This window comes from Rhinolophus hipposideros, assembly GCF_964194185.1.
Source record: "Rhinolophus hipposideros genome assembly, chromosome: 2".
Lineage (NCBI taxonomy): Eukaryota > Metazoa > Chordata > Mammalia > Chiroptera > Rhinolophidae > Rhinolophus > Rhinolophus hipposideros.
This window is the reverse complement of record NC_138048.1, coordinates 41,488,046-41,502,324: the sequence shown is the minus strand read 5'-3', so window position 1 is coordinate 41,502,324 and position 14,279 is coordinate 41,488,046. Positions and strand designations below refer to the sequence as shown.

General features: G+C 37.9%; 1 protein-coding gene across 1 annotated transcript in view; it reads left to right on the top strand.

Annotated features, from left to right (window-relative positions):
* Positions 1 to 14,279, top strand: part of CCDC191 (coiled-coil domain containing 191) — a 63,746-nt gene that overhangs the window by 13,438 nt on the left and 36,029 nt on the right. The window contains exons 5-6 of the mRNA XM_081027172.1: positions 874 to 1,097; positions 4,552 to 4,702. Of these exons, the coding sequence (XP_080883298.1) occupies positions 874 to 1,097; positions 4,552 to 4,702 (375 nt within the window). The remainder of the gene's footprint in view (positions 1 to 873; positions 1,098 to 4,551; positions 4,703 to 14,279) is intronic.

The following is a 14,279-nucleotide window of genomic DNA, read 5'->3' as shown; positions in this document are numbered from 1 at the left end:
AACAAAACAAAACTGTGAAGTTCATGGTTTTGATTTCCAAATATGATCCAGCAACATCAATATATTTAAATATTGATAGAAATGAATAAAGGGTTGTGGTGTTCCTTAAGGCAGTATAGGTGCTCCTTGACTTATATTGGGTTATGTCCCAATATACCCATTAGAAGTTGAAAATATTGTGAATCGAAGATGTATTTAATACGCTTAACCTACTGTACATCATAGCTTAGCCTAGCCTGCCTTAAACATACTGAGGACACTTACGTTAGCCTACAGCTCGGCAAAATCATCTCACTGCCACTGCCCAGCATCATGACAAAGTATCTTACTACATATTGCTAGCCCAGGAAAAAAATCAAAATTCAGAATTCAAAGTATAGTTTCTATTGAATGTGTATTGCTTAAGTTGAAAAATTGTAAGTCAAACCATGATAAGTTAGGGACCATCTGTAAATCACTCTTCTATCCTTTATAATGTAGCCTCCCCAAAATGTTCTGTTTCAAATTATAATTAGCATGCAGACGGGGCCTAAATAAATAACAGTAATGTATATGTTGGAAACTTATGGGTAGGAAATCATTACTAAATAAGAATTCAGAACTTGGCAGCTGACCCGTTAGATTTTCAACTTTTCCATGGTGCAGATCATTCCCTGATTGTTTGGGTGTCATCTTGCCTAACTTCATTTAAAAATATGTATGGGCTCTTACCCAATAAGCAAATGAATTCCCGCCATTCTTCTGATAAATGGTGGAGTTCTGGACCAGAATTTTTCAAACTTGGTATATTCTGACCTTCAAAATGTGTTCTGAGGTTTTTACAAATCCCTTTCTAATTGCAAGGCTGTATTTCATCCTTGTATTCTCTTTAAGGTAAAAGAAAATCGCTTAAGACGGGAGAAAGAGCTGGAGCGCCGGAGAATTGAAAAGACCCTGAAAAAATCGGCCTTCTTAGAGGCTCAGTATCTGGTGCAAGAAGAGAAGAAAAGGAAGGCTCTGGAAGCCAAGAAAGAGGAGGAGGAGATTCAAAGGGAGATGGTAAAGCTGCGGAGAGAAATAATTGAGAGGAGGCGCACTGTGGAAGAAGCATGGAAAATGTACGTCCGCCATACTGAGTAGTGTGTGCAGTTTCTTTTGCTATAGTCATTTTGGAAGTACTCTACATTTTTTTTTCAATGCAAAAACATTAAAATGACAAAACACAACAGAGAAATCAGCCACTATTCCACCATCCTAACAAATTAACGATTTTCACTTTTCCATGTGTCCTCCTGGTCTTACATACTTAATTGCAACTACAAAGTACATTTAATGTGTTATTCTGCTTGTTGTAATTCACACATTGCCTGGAGTCCTGAGGTCTGTGTATTACTCCATCGAGGTCCTGTTCCATAATTTATGTAAGCCTTCTGCTGGTAAGCCCTTCAGCTGCGTATTTAGACTTTTCACCAGTAGTGCAACGAGCATCCTTAAGCATAGACCTTTCTCGGTTTTTTTTGAATTATACTCTTAGGAGTCTAATTACTGAGTTAAATGGTACAGACCTTTTCATGACTCTGGAAACATTGCCAAATTGCTTTCCAAATGGGTTGTACTTATTTATATGATTGCTGGCGGTGGGCCAGTTTACTGCACTTCTCGGCATTGAGGCGTATCATCATTTTTAATACATTTTGCACTTTTAATAGGTATTGTATTGGTTAGTTTTCATGTCTTTGGTTACCTGAATATTTTTAAGGTTTAACACATTTCCTTATGCATGTCTGCTAATGGTGCTTTGTCCTACTGTGACTTGCATCTGTGTCTTACCTTCTGAAAATCATGACGGAGGGTCTCCATTGCCCTACTGCCACTGGGAAGGAAAAAGAATATCTCACATAAAAGGGAAGTCAAAATAATTCTCACAGGATGTAGTTCTGTTACGTATCCTCATGCAGAAAATGAGCTTCATAAATGAAATAGCTAATGTATTTATTCAGAGAAACAGCACCATTCGTGATCTGCAAAAGCCTTGGAACAACGTGCCTGAAGTGCCTGAGTACTCAAACTGAGAGGCCAGAAAGACCTGTTAGATAATCCCTTCCACCCACGTCAGCCCACGCAGCTCGCCCTCCTGTGTTCTTGATTGCTCTCCTACCCGTTTTAAAACAGCTCAGCAGTAGATGCGCACTTCACTCTTTCAAGTGCCAGGCTCAGGCCTCCTCCAGACATGCCATTCCTTTCAGAAAGCAGTCACAGGTGTTTTAGTGAGTTCTTGCTAAGGTCAGCCATGCTTTTCAGATTGCTCTTAAGCCCTGAGACATCTAGGCTGATCTAAAATAAATTGTGAAGCAGTTAACATTTGATGGTGCAGGAAGCTTAGCGCCACTGGACACTCACCGTGTTCACTGACCAGTCATTTCTTGTAGAAGTTGAAATCTTCTCCATGGTTACGGGGAGACAAGACAATGTGCTGTACTTCTAGGTGGGTGAACCGATTTAAACGTTAATTTCGCAATGAACAACAAGAGCCATGAAAATGTTGTTGTCATTTGACCTGCGAATTCCAGCTCTAGGAAAACGTCCCAAAGAAAATGATCAGAAATCCAGACAAAGATCTCTGCACAAAGACAATTAAAATAATATTATTTATGATAACAGACATTAATAAGTAGTGAAGAAATTAATAAAAACAATGTTTGTACAGTGAAACAGCACTGACATGGTATCATTGTTTTTTTCCCTGGGTGGAAGTAAGGATGGTTTTTATACCTCTCCAATTCTTCACAATAAGCAAGTAGTACTTTCACAACAGATACTTATTTTAATTTTATTTAAAAAGAACAGATACATGGTTATTAGAACTGTATTTCTTTAAATGCCCACTATGATCTGCCTATAACCATCTAATGTAACATTGTTATGGCATTGGCAAATTTGGAAAGATTCTGTAAAATTGTATTGTTGTTAGGGCTTTTAAAGGATTTGTAAGCTATCCTAAATGGCTTCATTACATAGTTTCAAAGTGTCTCCTCTAAGAGATTTATTAATTACATAGGGAAAAGTAGCGACTGCACCAGAGAAGCCACCAAGTGATGGTTAATATCACCAGTAATAAGATATAACATTGTGTGTTCCCCTGTATGAGACATGAGAATTAGAGAATGTCTACAAAGTATTCTGACATCCATTTCTCAACTTGAGTTTCTATAAATGTGAAGTGAAGTGAAGAAAGACTAGGTGACTTGCCCGAGTGTTCAGTTTGTTTGTGGCCACAGCCTATGCATCCTGATTCCTGACTAGGTGTTATCTTTACTGCCTCATTGATAGTATGTATACTGTATACACATACACATATCTATGTAGTTTAATATGCTCCAAAAAGAAGGCAATTGCTGTGAGCTGGCGTGAATGTGAGAAGGGGTGACCTGGGTAAGAAAGAGTAGATAGCTAGGTGAAAAAGAGGATGACCAAAAAGGTTAGCAACAGTTCCTGAAAGGTTCTCGTTACTTGCCTGAAGGACTTTTTCTCATTGTTATTAAGTTCTGTTTTTTCTTTTAGCTATTTTTTTTTTTTTTAAAGATTTCATTGGGGAAGGGGAACAGGATTTTATTGGGGAACAGTGTGTATTTCCAGGACTTTTTTCCTAGTCAAGTTGTTGTCCTTTCAATCTTAGTTGTGGAGGGTGCCATTCAGCTTCAAGTTGTTGTCCTTTCAGTCTTAGTTGTGGAGGGCGCAGCTCAGCTCCAGGTCCAGTTGCCGTTGCTAGTTGCAGGGGTCGCAGCCCACCATCCTTTGCGGGAGTCGAACCGGCAACCTTGTGGTTGAGAGGATGTGCTCCAACCAATGGAGCCATCTGGGAGCTCAGCGGCAACTCAGCTCAAGGTGCCGGGTTCAATCTTAGTTGCAGGGGGCAGAGCCCACCATCCCTTGCGGGAGTCGAGGAATCGATCTGACAACCTTGTGGTTGAGAGCCCACTGGCCCATATGGGAATCAAACTGGCAGCCTTCGGAGTTAGGAGCATGGAGCTCCAACCGCCTGAGCCACCGGCCCGGCCCTCTTTTAGCTATTTTAGAATTAATATAAATTCCATTCTCTCCTTACTCAGTAACACCTGATTTTTGTTTGTTTGTTATTTTTCTCCCTAGAAACCTTGTAAAAGTCTTGTAAAAACCTCATTGCTTTCTCGCCTAAGGGTCCTTTGTTGTACCCCCCCTTATAAAAAGAGAATTTATGTCTATATTAGAGAATACGTAGTAGTTGTTAACTCTCAAATTTTGATCCAAGTATTGCTCAATGTTAAACTCAGTAAAAATACTCTACTAAAATATCAATAGGGCTTTCTACTTTTCAGAGTATATTATAAAAATTTTAATTTGTATTTTTTTTAAATAAATAAACTGAGGTTCAAAAAACAACAACAAAAAATTATCCTATCATGTAGTTTTAAAGCCAGATCAAAAATCTGTATCTTCTGATGGAAAATGCAGTGTTCATTCCACTGTGGTAGGTTGTAACATTACTTGTGAAGTCTATTGTTCATGTATGTATTTTTAAATTGTTATTAATAGAGAGAAGAAGAAGCAAGAAGAAAATTCTCCAAATATTCCAGAAAGAGGCATGTTTCAAACTGTTCCTATTCTGGATGAAGAAAACATGGCAAAAGAAAGAAAGAAGAAACTGAAAGAGTTATTAATCCAGACTTTCAAGGAAAACCACCAGGTGGGAAATGGAATGTCTTTATACTGGGCATTCTGTAGCGTAAATGACAAAGGCTCCATCAGAGATGGGGCAGAGTAACACTAAGCCCAACCTAGCCTCATCACAAATACCAAAAGTGCCCACGCCGCTTGTGCTGTGCAGGGCTCTGATCCCCTGTGTGGGGGCTATTCTTACACGCTCTGTGTGATCTAGGATACCAGGGTGTGAATTTGAGACACCTTCCTAAGTTACCCTTTTCAAAATAGCATTTAACTACTAATTGTAGGTCTCTGGCAATTTTTGAAAGCTTGGCTTCCACTTTGACAGTCTTACAAACCATTGTGTTCTGGATAATTCAGAAGAATTTTTCAAAAAGTCACTTGCCTTTTGGTAGCTCAGATCCTAAAGCAATGATATACTTACATTTGTGCTTCCTACTCCCTTTTATTTATTATTAGGTTGGTGCAAAAGTAATTGTGGTTGAAAAGGTTAAATTGCAAAAACCAGAATTACTTTTGCATCAAATAGTTTCAAGTGTACAAAATAATGCAATAATTAGACATTTACACCTCTGACAAAGTGATAACCCCACCAAGCCTACTATCCTTCTGACATAGTATATAGCTGTTAGAATACTGTTGACTATATTCCCTATGCTGTACTTTATATCCTGTGACTATATACATGTGTGTATGTGTGTATTTAATTGTAGTTGACATTCAATATCATTCAACTTCAGCTTCAGGTGTATAGCACAGTGGTCAGGCATCAACACATAGTCTGCATTTTATTTATTCTCCCTCTCTTTCACTCTTTGTAAAATTAACTGGCCAATATTTTTTTTTTGGAAAAATGAGCATCTTAGGTAACTTAAGCAGAAGTTTTTTTCAATGAAGTGGGATTGATAACAGTATGAATTTGGGGTTTAAGGTGAAAGGAATTACTTGAAAGATTTGTAAATGAGAAGGTTGGAGATAAAGATAAATATATATGTTTTATATCTCCTACAACACTCACCCTGGGACCTTAGGCATTGCTGAAATTCAGTGAACGCGTAAATGAATGGATTTAACAAGAGAGAAGAGAATGTCAGGAAGATACTGAGGGAGCTTGATAAATGTAGGATAGACTACAAAGACCCTGGAAATCAGTAACAGGAATTTGACTATGACATAGGTAACTAAGAGACGAGAAAAAAAAGTAAACTAGTCAAAGCAATTTTTTTTAAAAAGCTAAACATTTGATGGGGGCATTTTGGACTGATGGTCAGGCAGTCATAATTATTCAGATATAAAACAGCAAAAGTTTGGTCAGAGTTTTGGCTTTAGAAATGAAGAGGGAAGTGTGGTGGGAGGAAATGTTAAGAATTAGGATTAACATTTTGAGAAAAATTTTCAAAGACTTTCAAGGCACTTCCTTCTTGAGACAGAGCGAGTTACTGGGTGCTCCTGCAATAACACAGTTCAGATTTCTGAAAGAAAATAGGAAGGGAAATGAGTACTCGAGGCCATCTTGAAAAGGCCTGAAGAGAAAGTGCCATGATATGTTACACAACCAATGAGAGATGGCTATGATGTGTTCCCAATAAGATTTTATTTTAAATTTTATTGAAGTCCACCGTACAAGAAGCAATTATGTATGTTATAGATAGAAGTGGTAGGTATGACTTTTAAACAAAAATAAAGTTTTACAAAGTTAGTGGCCTACTAAAACAGATTACTCAGTTTTAAAAGGACCAGCCAATGTATTTAAAAATGAGAGATTATGAGTAAATTATCTCTACTTTGGCACACATTCTGCTTGATTTGAACCTATACTTTATTGTTTTTAAGTTTTTATTTTGAAATAATTTGGGAGATACAGAAAAATTGCAAAAATAGTACATAGAGTTCCTGAATATCCTTCACCCAGCTTTCCCCAAATGTTACTCTTACAGAAACATAGCATAATTCTCAAAACTAGGAAACTAACATTGGTTCATACCATTAAATAACACTAACTAAATTATAGATCTTACTAGAATGTCACAAGTTTTTCCACTAAGGTCCTTTTTCTGTTCTAGGACTCAATCTCTAATTTCATGTTGCATTTAGTTGTTATGTCTCCTTAGTCTCCTCCCAGTTCCTCAGTCTTCCTTGTCTTCCTTGAAATTTTTGAAGAGTACTAGTCAGGTGTTTTGTAGAATGTCTCTCAGTTTGGATTTTCTGATGTTTTCTTCTGCTCAGATTGATATTATGGATTTTCGGTATGCATACTACAAGAAGTGAAGCTCTGCTCTTCTCAGTGTATCGTATCGTGGGTATATAATGTTAATATGTCTTATGACTGTTGATGTTAACCTATCACACTTAATATTGTGTCTATAGTGGGTTTCCCCACTGTAAAGTTACTGTTTTCCCCTCTGTAATTCATAAATGTCTTAGAGGAAATATTGTGAAGCTGTGCAACTATCCTTAAACTTTCACCTATTAACTTGAGCATCCGCGGGTGGATTTTGCCTGTAACAATTATTAATGTGATATTTGTCTAATAACGATTTTGTATCTCTCTCATTTCTTCATTTATTGAAATTCTTCTAGAAGGAAATACTGTCCCTTTTTCCCATTTATTTATTCATTTATTCAATTATTTATTTGTATCAGTATAGGCTCATGGATGTTTATTTTATTCTGTGGGTTATAATCTAATATTTTTGTTGTTCACTTTGTTACTCAAATTGTTCTAACTTTGGCCATTGGGAAATCTTTCAGGTTGATTCTTCTGCCCTTGCAAAATGCTACCATCCTTTTTTGGGCACTTCCTTTCTTTCTGTCACCACAAGATGTTTCCAGCTCATCTTATATTTTCCCTGCCCTAGCCCTGGAATATGGAACCCTAGTTCCTTTTATTGGAGAATAATACTTAGAAACCAATATCTGGATACTAAGTATGCTCACTGCTGCTGGGATGTCAGTTGTTTCTGGGCCCTCTCAGCCAACAGAACTGGGAAATATATGCATATATGCTAACCCGCACATGCATACACATTATGTTTACTTCCGTGTCTATCTGTATACATATTAAAATCCATGTGTTCATACTGATACCTCCAATTTCAGTGCAACAATGCAGGGATCATGCTCTCCTTCCCCCTCCTCACTTGTAACATATGTTATACATCTGTATATATGTTAAAATAATCTATCTGTATATATATTAAAATAATAATGAGTTCATGGTAACTTCAACCCTAATCCAGCACCACAGGTTTCAGTGTAGCCTTTTTTTCTTGCTTGGCTAAAACTTCTTTCTCTGACAGTTGAGAAACCTGGAGCTTTTCTAAAATATACTCACTTATTTGTTTAATCCTAGTATATTAAGTAGTTTCAGATTGTTAACCCATACTGCTATAGAAACATTTTAGTAACTAGAGTATGCTATTGGTACAGTTATTTTTATTTTTAGCCTTATTCAGCCAAAATATAATTTTCCAAAGTTTCTCAGGTTAGTTCTTTTCGTCTCCTTCCCCTTCAGTGTGATTGTGTGAACCATTTGTAATATTGTCATACAGTGAACCTGTTACTCAGATTTCCCAAGTGTATGTGGGTGTGACTGAGACATGGGAAAAACCCACTTACCAGACTCCTTGGGTTTCTGCATAGACTTGGCTGGAGACAGGACAGCTTCTGGTAAACACCACCGGACTGGCAGGCCCTCTGGGCTCATTATCTTGGCCCGAGTCCACATTTCTAGCCTGGTCCTAAAGGAGCCTGAAGCTGCCCTTGGGTAATGAAACGCGGATACTCAGCAGCCTAAATATGACCACAGGACAAAAAGAGGAAATGCCTCACTGCCTGGGAGTGAGCAGCTAGATAACAGGAAGCTCTTTTCAGCGCCCTCAGAATGATTCACTGGCACAAACCCAACAGCAGGCTATATAGAGTATTTGCAGGAAGACTAAAGAATTTCTTTCTGCGAGTTGCTGTAGTTCAGGCTCCTTTGATTCCTGTACTCTTTGTGCTTTGATTCTGGATTGCATTTGCTCCCCCAAACAATCTCTTAACATCACATTTGGGTCATATTATTTAATAGGAGACTTTCTGAGAGAAACAGAGCAGGCTGTCTTTATCAAAACACAAGTTCAGAGACAGCACGATTCGTGCATCTTTCCTACCCATTTCATTTCTAGGTCTCCTTGTGTTATCAAAAAACATCTTTTTATTTTTCTTTATAGAAACTTTCTACTTCCATCCTATCCTATTTCCTCTTTGATCTTGCAGTAAAATCTCTTGGGGAGATTCAGCAATCCACATGCCGTTGCTAATTGGCAGTGACAACAAGGGATTCACTATGAAATTCTTAATACCGTTTGGAAAATGGCCTTCTTAATTCTCACCCTATTCTGAAATACATTTTGTATTTTCCTAACGAGATAAGAAAGTCTATGATCTTTCCTACTTGTGAAAGTTGAAGAGAACAATGAAAAATGGGTTGACACTAACCTAAATCTTAATTCTATGGGGGAAGCAAAATTGCTAATTTGGTTGGGTTTTTCTGTTAGACAGTAACGTAAAAATGACCCAAAGGCGTCATTGTGGCATAGTGCCTTCCAAAAGGCTGCCCCAAAATAAACCCAGGGAAGGTGGAGATATACAGGAAACATATCTGACAAGATGATGAAAACTATAGTTAAGCACCTCATTTATATAGCAGGATTCCTTCCTAAAGACCTTAATTTATCAGGACTGCTTACACACTGCTGAAGCAAAACCATTTCTGAGCCGAAACATAGCAAACATCTTCTCAGCAGTGTTGTCTTTTCAGGGAAGGAAATGAAGGGAAAGCCTCTTTGCAAATAAAAAACTGCAGAGAAAGAGAAATGTAGGGCACACACATGAAGAATATTGGGATTCATGCATTGCATGTGACTTCATATGGCCAACTCCCTGTAAATACTACTAAAATTGTAGTATTGCTAAAGAGGTTGTTTATTTTGTTATTATAGTCTTTCTTACCCTCACCCTATAAGCAATCCAGGTTTCCCATTCTCACAGAAGGACAGTGAGGGGCAGTTTACCAAAACATTGCACTGGTGTTTTGCTTTTCAAAATGTTGTGAAGCCTTTTTTGATCCTGGAGGTTCCATTCATGTATAGATGATTAATTTTTTTTCTTTTGAAAAAAGTACTGATTAATTTCTGCTTTTAAAAAATTAAGAAAAAGCCTTTGGCATAAATAAAGCCCATTCTCTAAACTTGTACAGAGTAGAATGTCTTTTTCCCCTAAACACTGAACATTTCAGGTGAATATTTATAAGGAGCCTGAGAACCAGATGGGTGAGGAACAAATGACATTATGTCATTGTCTTACTCTCAGACTACCCTAGAGGTAAATCAAGCATTTGTCTAATGCCTCCTGGGGTAAGCTGTACTTTTAGCAAAGTTGGTGCGTGTGTGTGGCTGCGGGTGGGAAGTGGGGATTCATAGAGAGGAGGAAGAAGGTCTAGAAGGGGAAGAAAGAAAAAAGGAAAGAGGTATTGGGGAGCCATAGGTCTGCCTTCCCTCTTAAAGACACGAGGTCTTGAAAATTGGTCTAGGATACGTGGGGAAAAGAGCTTTATCTTAACGAATAGTTGGATCATAGGCTGTATTATGGTCGTTCTTCTTTAAAAGATCCCAGGGAGTTTTTTCTTAGCTAAGAATTTACTGTATGGCAAGACTAAACAATTGCTTTCTGAAATTCTACTAGAGTGAAGCAGTATTAGATAATTACAGCAATATTATTGATGGAAACTTCTCAGCAGAATTAAGAATTTACAAAATGTCCTTATGTTAGCAATACATATTTATGCATTTATGGATGAAATGATATAATGTCTGATGTCTGGGATTTATTTTTAAATACACCAGAAAAAAAAAGTGGGTAGAGGAGAGATGAAACAAGATTAGCAAAACATTGATAATTTTTGAAGCTTAGTGAGGGGTTTATTCTTCTGTTCTCCTTTTGGTTATGTTTATTAAATTATTGTCATAAGCATTTTTAAAAAATGTTATAAAAGGAAGTAGGAAAAAATTAAATAAAGAATTAAAATGAGCATCATATCTTCCGGGATCTAACAAAAGCAGCTTTCTATCTATAGACGGTTGACACAGGTAGCATTTGACACAGCAGTGGTGTCAAAGTTTAGGCCTCCACGCTTTTCCGTGGACCTCAGCAGCAAGTCCCAGCCTTGGCGGTGTGTGCTGAGAGCTGAATATCTTTTCCCTAATGTGATTAGTTATAGGAGTATATATAGGTGGGGGTGGGGACACAATGTTTTCCCCTGCATTCTTTTAAAAATTATAAGCATCAGGAGTAGGATGGTTCACAGGGTACCGATTTTCAGCGCTGCTTCTTCCCAGGGACATTTATTTTGCCAATGTAAAGATCCTCTTCTCCCCAACACCCAAGCACTTCATGCGGTCTGTGGGGTCTTCTGTCCAGCAACAGTAGTGCCCAAAAGGAAAAAAAAGAAGTTGGGGATTGCTTTTTTTTTTTTTAAGATTTTATTGGGGAAGGGGAACAGGACTTTATTGGGGAACAGTGTGTACTTCCAGGACTTTTTTCCAAGTCAACTTGTTGTCTTTTCAGTCTTAGTTGTGGAGGGCGCAGCTCAGCTCCAGGTCCAGTTGCCATTGCTAGTTGCAGGGGGCGCAGCCCACCATCCCTTGCGGGAGTCAAACCGGCAACGTTGTGGTTGAGAGCCCGCGCTCCAACCAACTGAGCCATCTGGCACTGGCCCATGTGGGAATCGAACCAGCAGCCTTCAGCATTAGGAGCACGGAGCTCAACTGCCTGAACCACCGGGCTGGCCTTGCTTCTTTATGTAACAATAGGGCACCTGCTCCTTTTGACCTGTGAGCATCAAGGAGTTGGTTGGCGCCCTGTGGGGAGTATAGCTTTATTCCTGCCATTCGAGTGGGGCTGAATCCCCTGGACCACTATTTGCACCACAGTTACTTCCATCTGACAGAAATAAATTGTGAACTTGTTGACATTTTTGTCTTCTTTACAATTCATTGTTTATTTTGCCATGACAGATAATTTTGATGCCATTATCGCTGAGCTTTCTGACAAAAGGAAAATAGCTGAGGAATTCTGATGAGTTACCCACTTCATTAATCAGGACAAGCGTCTCTAGTGACAGGGTTAGAATTAACAATGAAGATTGGGTAGCAAATTGCCGTTCCACCTAACGTCAATCATTCCCAATGACAGCAATGTGATTATACTTCAGAGAAGAGATTTTCCTGCCAACAAAACAGGGCAATGCCGGTGCAGGTAATAAATTTAGCAGGGGGAACTGTCATTTTTTTCTCTTGAGTGGAAACCCTTTACAACCAAGTGATGTCTTGGAGAAGATTTTGAGAGAAGAAAAGCATTTCACTTAGAAAATTTCTAAATTTCACAGTGTAGTATTTTATTTTAAAAATTATTATAAATATGTACTTAGCAATGCTCCTTCCCACCGTGTTTTTTTCAGTATGTTATTGACCTGTATCAAGCCATACTTATCACCACAATTGTGTAAAGAGATGTGAAAGTTAATAAAAAAAAATGCATGACTGTGCATTTGAAAATCTATCAAATAAAAATATGGTGTAGAAATAAGTGAACCAGGGAAGAAATGGAAAAAGGTCAGACTAGTCGTCTGGCTAGTTAAAACATTAAGTTCTTCTGGTTTAAACAGAATGTATTCCTCTTCCAACCCAGTTTTAGTTTTAAATAATTGTTCTGTTTCAAAGAGCAAAGGGATAAAGCAGTCTTGTGGTTCCAGAGTGTAGAACTAAAGAGGAGAAGTAGGCCTGGGAGCTGCAGGAGCTCAGCAGCGTAATCGAGTAAGTCCATCACGACTGTGGAAGTACGCCCCCTCTGGTTCCTTCTAAATAAAAGCAGAGTGCTAGCATCTCCCAGAGAAGATGGACAGTATTTTCCTTTTCCAAATATTTTCTTTCAAGCGTATTTATTATACTCCTGTTTGCCTGAATAATGTTTTCTGCAAATTAAGAATAACTGAGCAGTTATTCTCGATTCATACTTTTATTTTTTTATTTAAATTTTAATGGGATTGCTTTTTTGAGTGGACAAGGAAAAAACCAATAGTAAGTTGATTTCAAAAACGCACTTGCCATATGAGTCTGTGACTTTGTTACTATTAACTTCTGTGTCGTGAAACTGTATTATAGACCTTCAAAACTAATCATTTTGCACTCAGAGTCTAAACTTAAGTATTTTTAAACAAATACATCAACTACAGCATTTATAAACTCAAATTTTCCCTTCTTAAATTCGGATGTGTCCGAGCAGTGCTACTCATAGTAAGTTATATATTGATTTCTTTGTCTTTCAGTAGAAAAGAAGTAAAAAACTTTGCGCTTGGTTTTTAGGAGAAACTTTTCCCTAAGAGATTAGGGTCATCAGGCTGCCAGAATGGTTTAGCTTTAGCCTAAGGGATACCACTAACGCTTCATTTTGTAAATTGAGTCATTAACCATTCTCCACTTGAAGTGTAGCTTGGTAAGGTAAATCATCATAATATCTGCAGTTTCTATTTTGTAATGATGCTCTACAAATTAAAAAAAAAAGTACATGTAAGGTGTTCCAACTGTACAGAGAAAAGGAATATAGGAATCCAGAAAGGACACTCTTAATAAAATGTTATTATTGTCAAGGTAGATTATGCCTATGCTATTTGATCTTTAGAATTATTCCGTGAGTTAACATCAAGTCCTTCAAGAGGAAGCTGGTAAATAGACACAGGATCTTTTCTTTTAACTATGGCACAAGTTAACACTTTTTGTTCCATGCTGTATGTTATGGGCTAGATAAAAAATAATAATGCAAAAAGCATACCTCCTCAACCTGGCAGCTGTGTGTCTTTTCTTTGTTATGACTGAGGCATATCCTGTATTCAGCAAATCTCCCTTCTTGCATGCCTCTCATTCTCCCTCCTTCCATGGGATCTAAGGTAAAAGTCTAGAAAATGTGCCCTTCTTTAACATAATAGAAAGGGAACAAGGGCTTTAAAAAGTTTTGCATGGTTTCTCCTGAGGGGAAATAAGCAAGCTTTTGTGGTTTGTCTAAATGGAAATGTAGCTGGTTTCCTATATAGAAAATATTTCTGGCCAAATAGGCTATTTCTAAGAATGCTAGCACATGCTCTCCTATGTTATTGGTCTTTTAACGTATATGTTTTCTCTCCCAATAAACCTCTCAGAAGTAGAGATCATATCTTAAACAACTTTGTTCAGAGTCCCCCAAATTCAAACTTAGTGGTGGGTGCTTACTAAATATTGAAATAGTGAAAGATAAGTATTTTTATAGAGAAAGGAGCAATAAGTCGAGCTGACCCTGGTGAGGTTACCGAGTTCTTAAAGCTGGTCATTAGCATCCCCGTACCCCCCACAAAGTCACTTCCTATGAGGTTACTTTTTATTTTACTGCGCCCCACACTTGATACCACTCCCAGATTTGCTGTTCCCATTGGTGGGATCCAGGCCCTTCCTTCCAGAGGCTCACAGTCTAGTGGAAACCAGTAAACAGTTGATTATAATACAATGTGATTAGTGTCTTGACTGAAG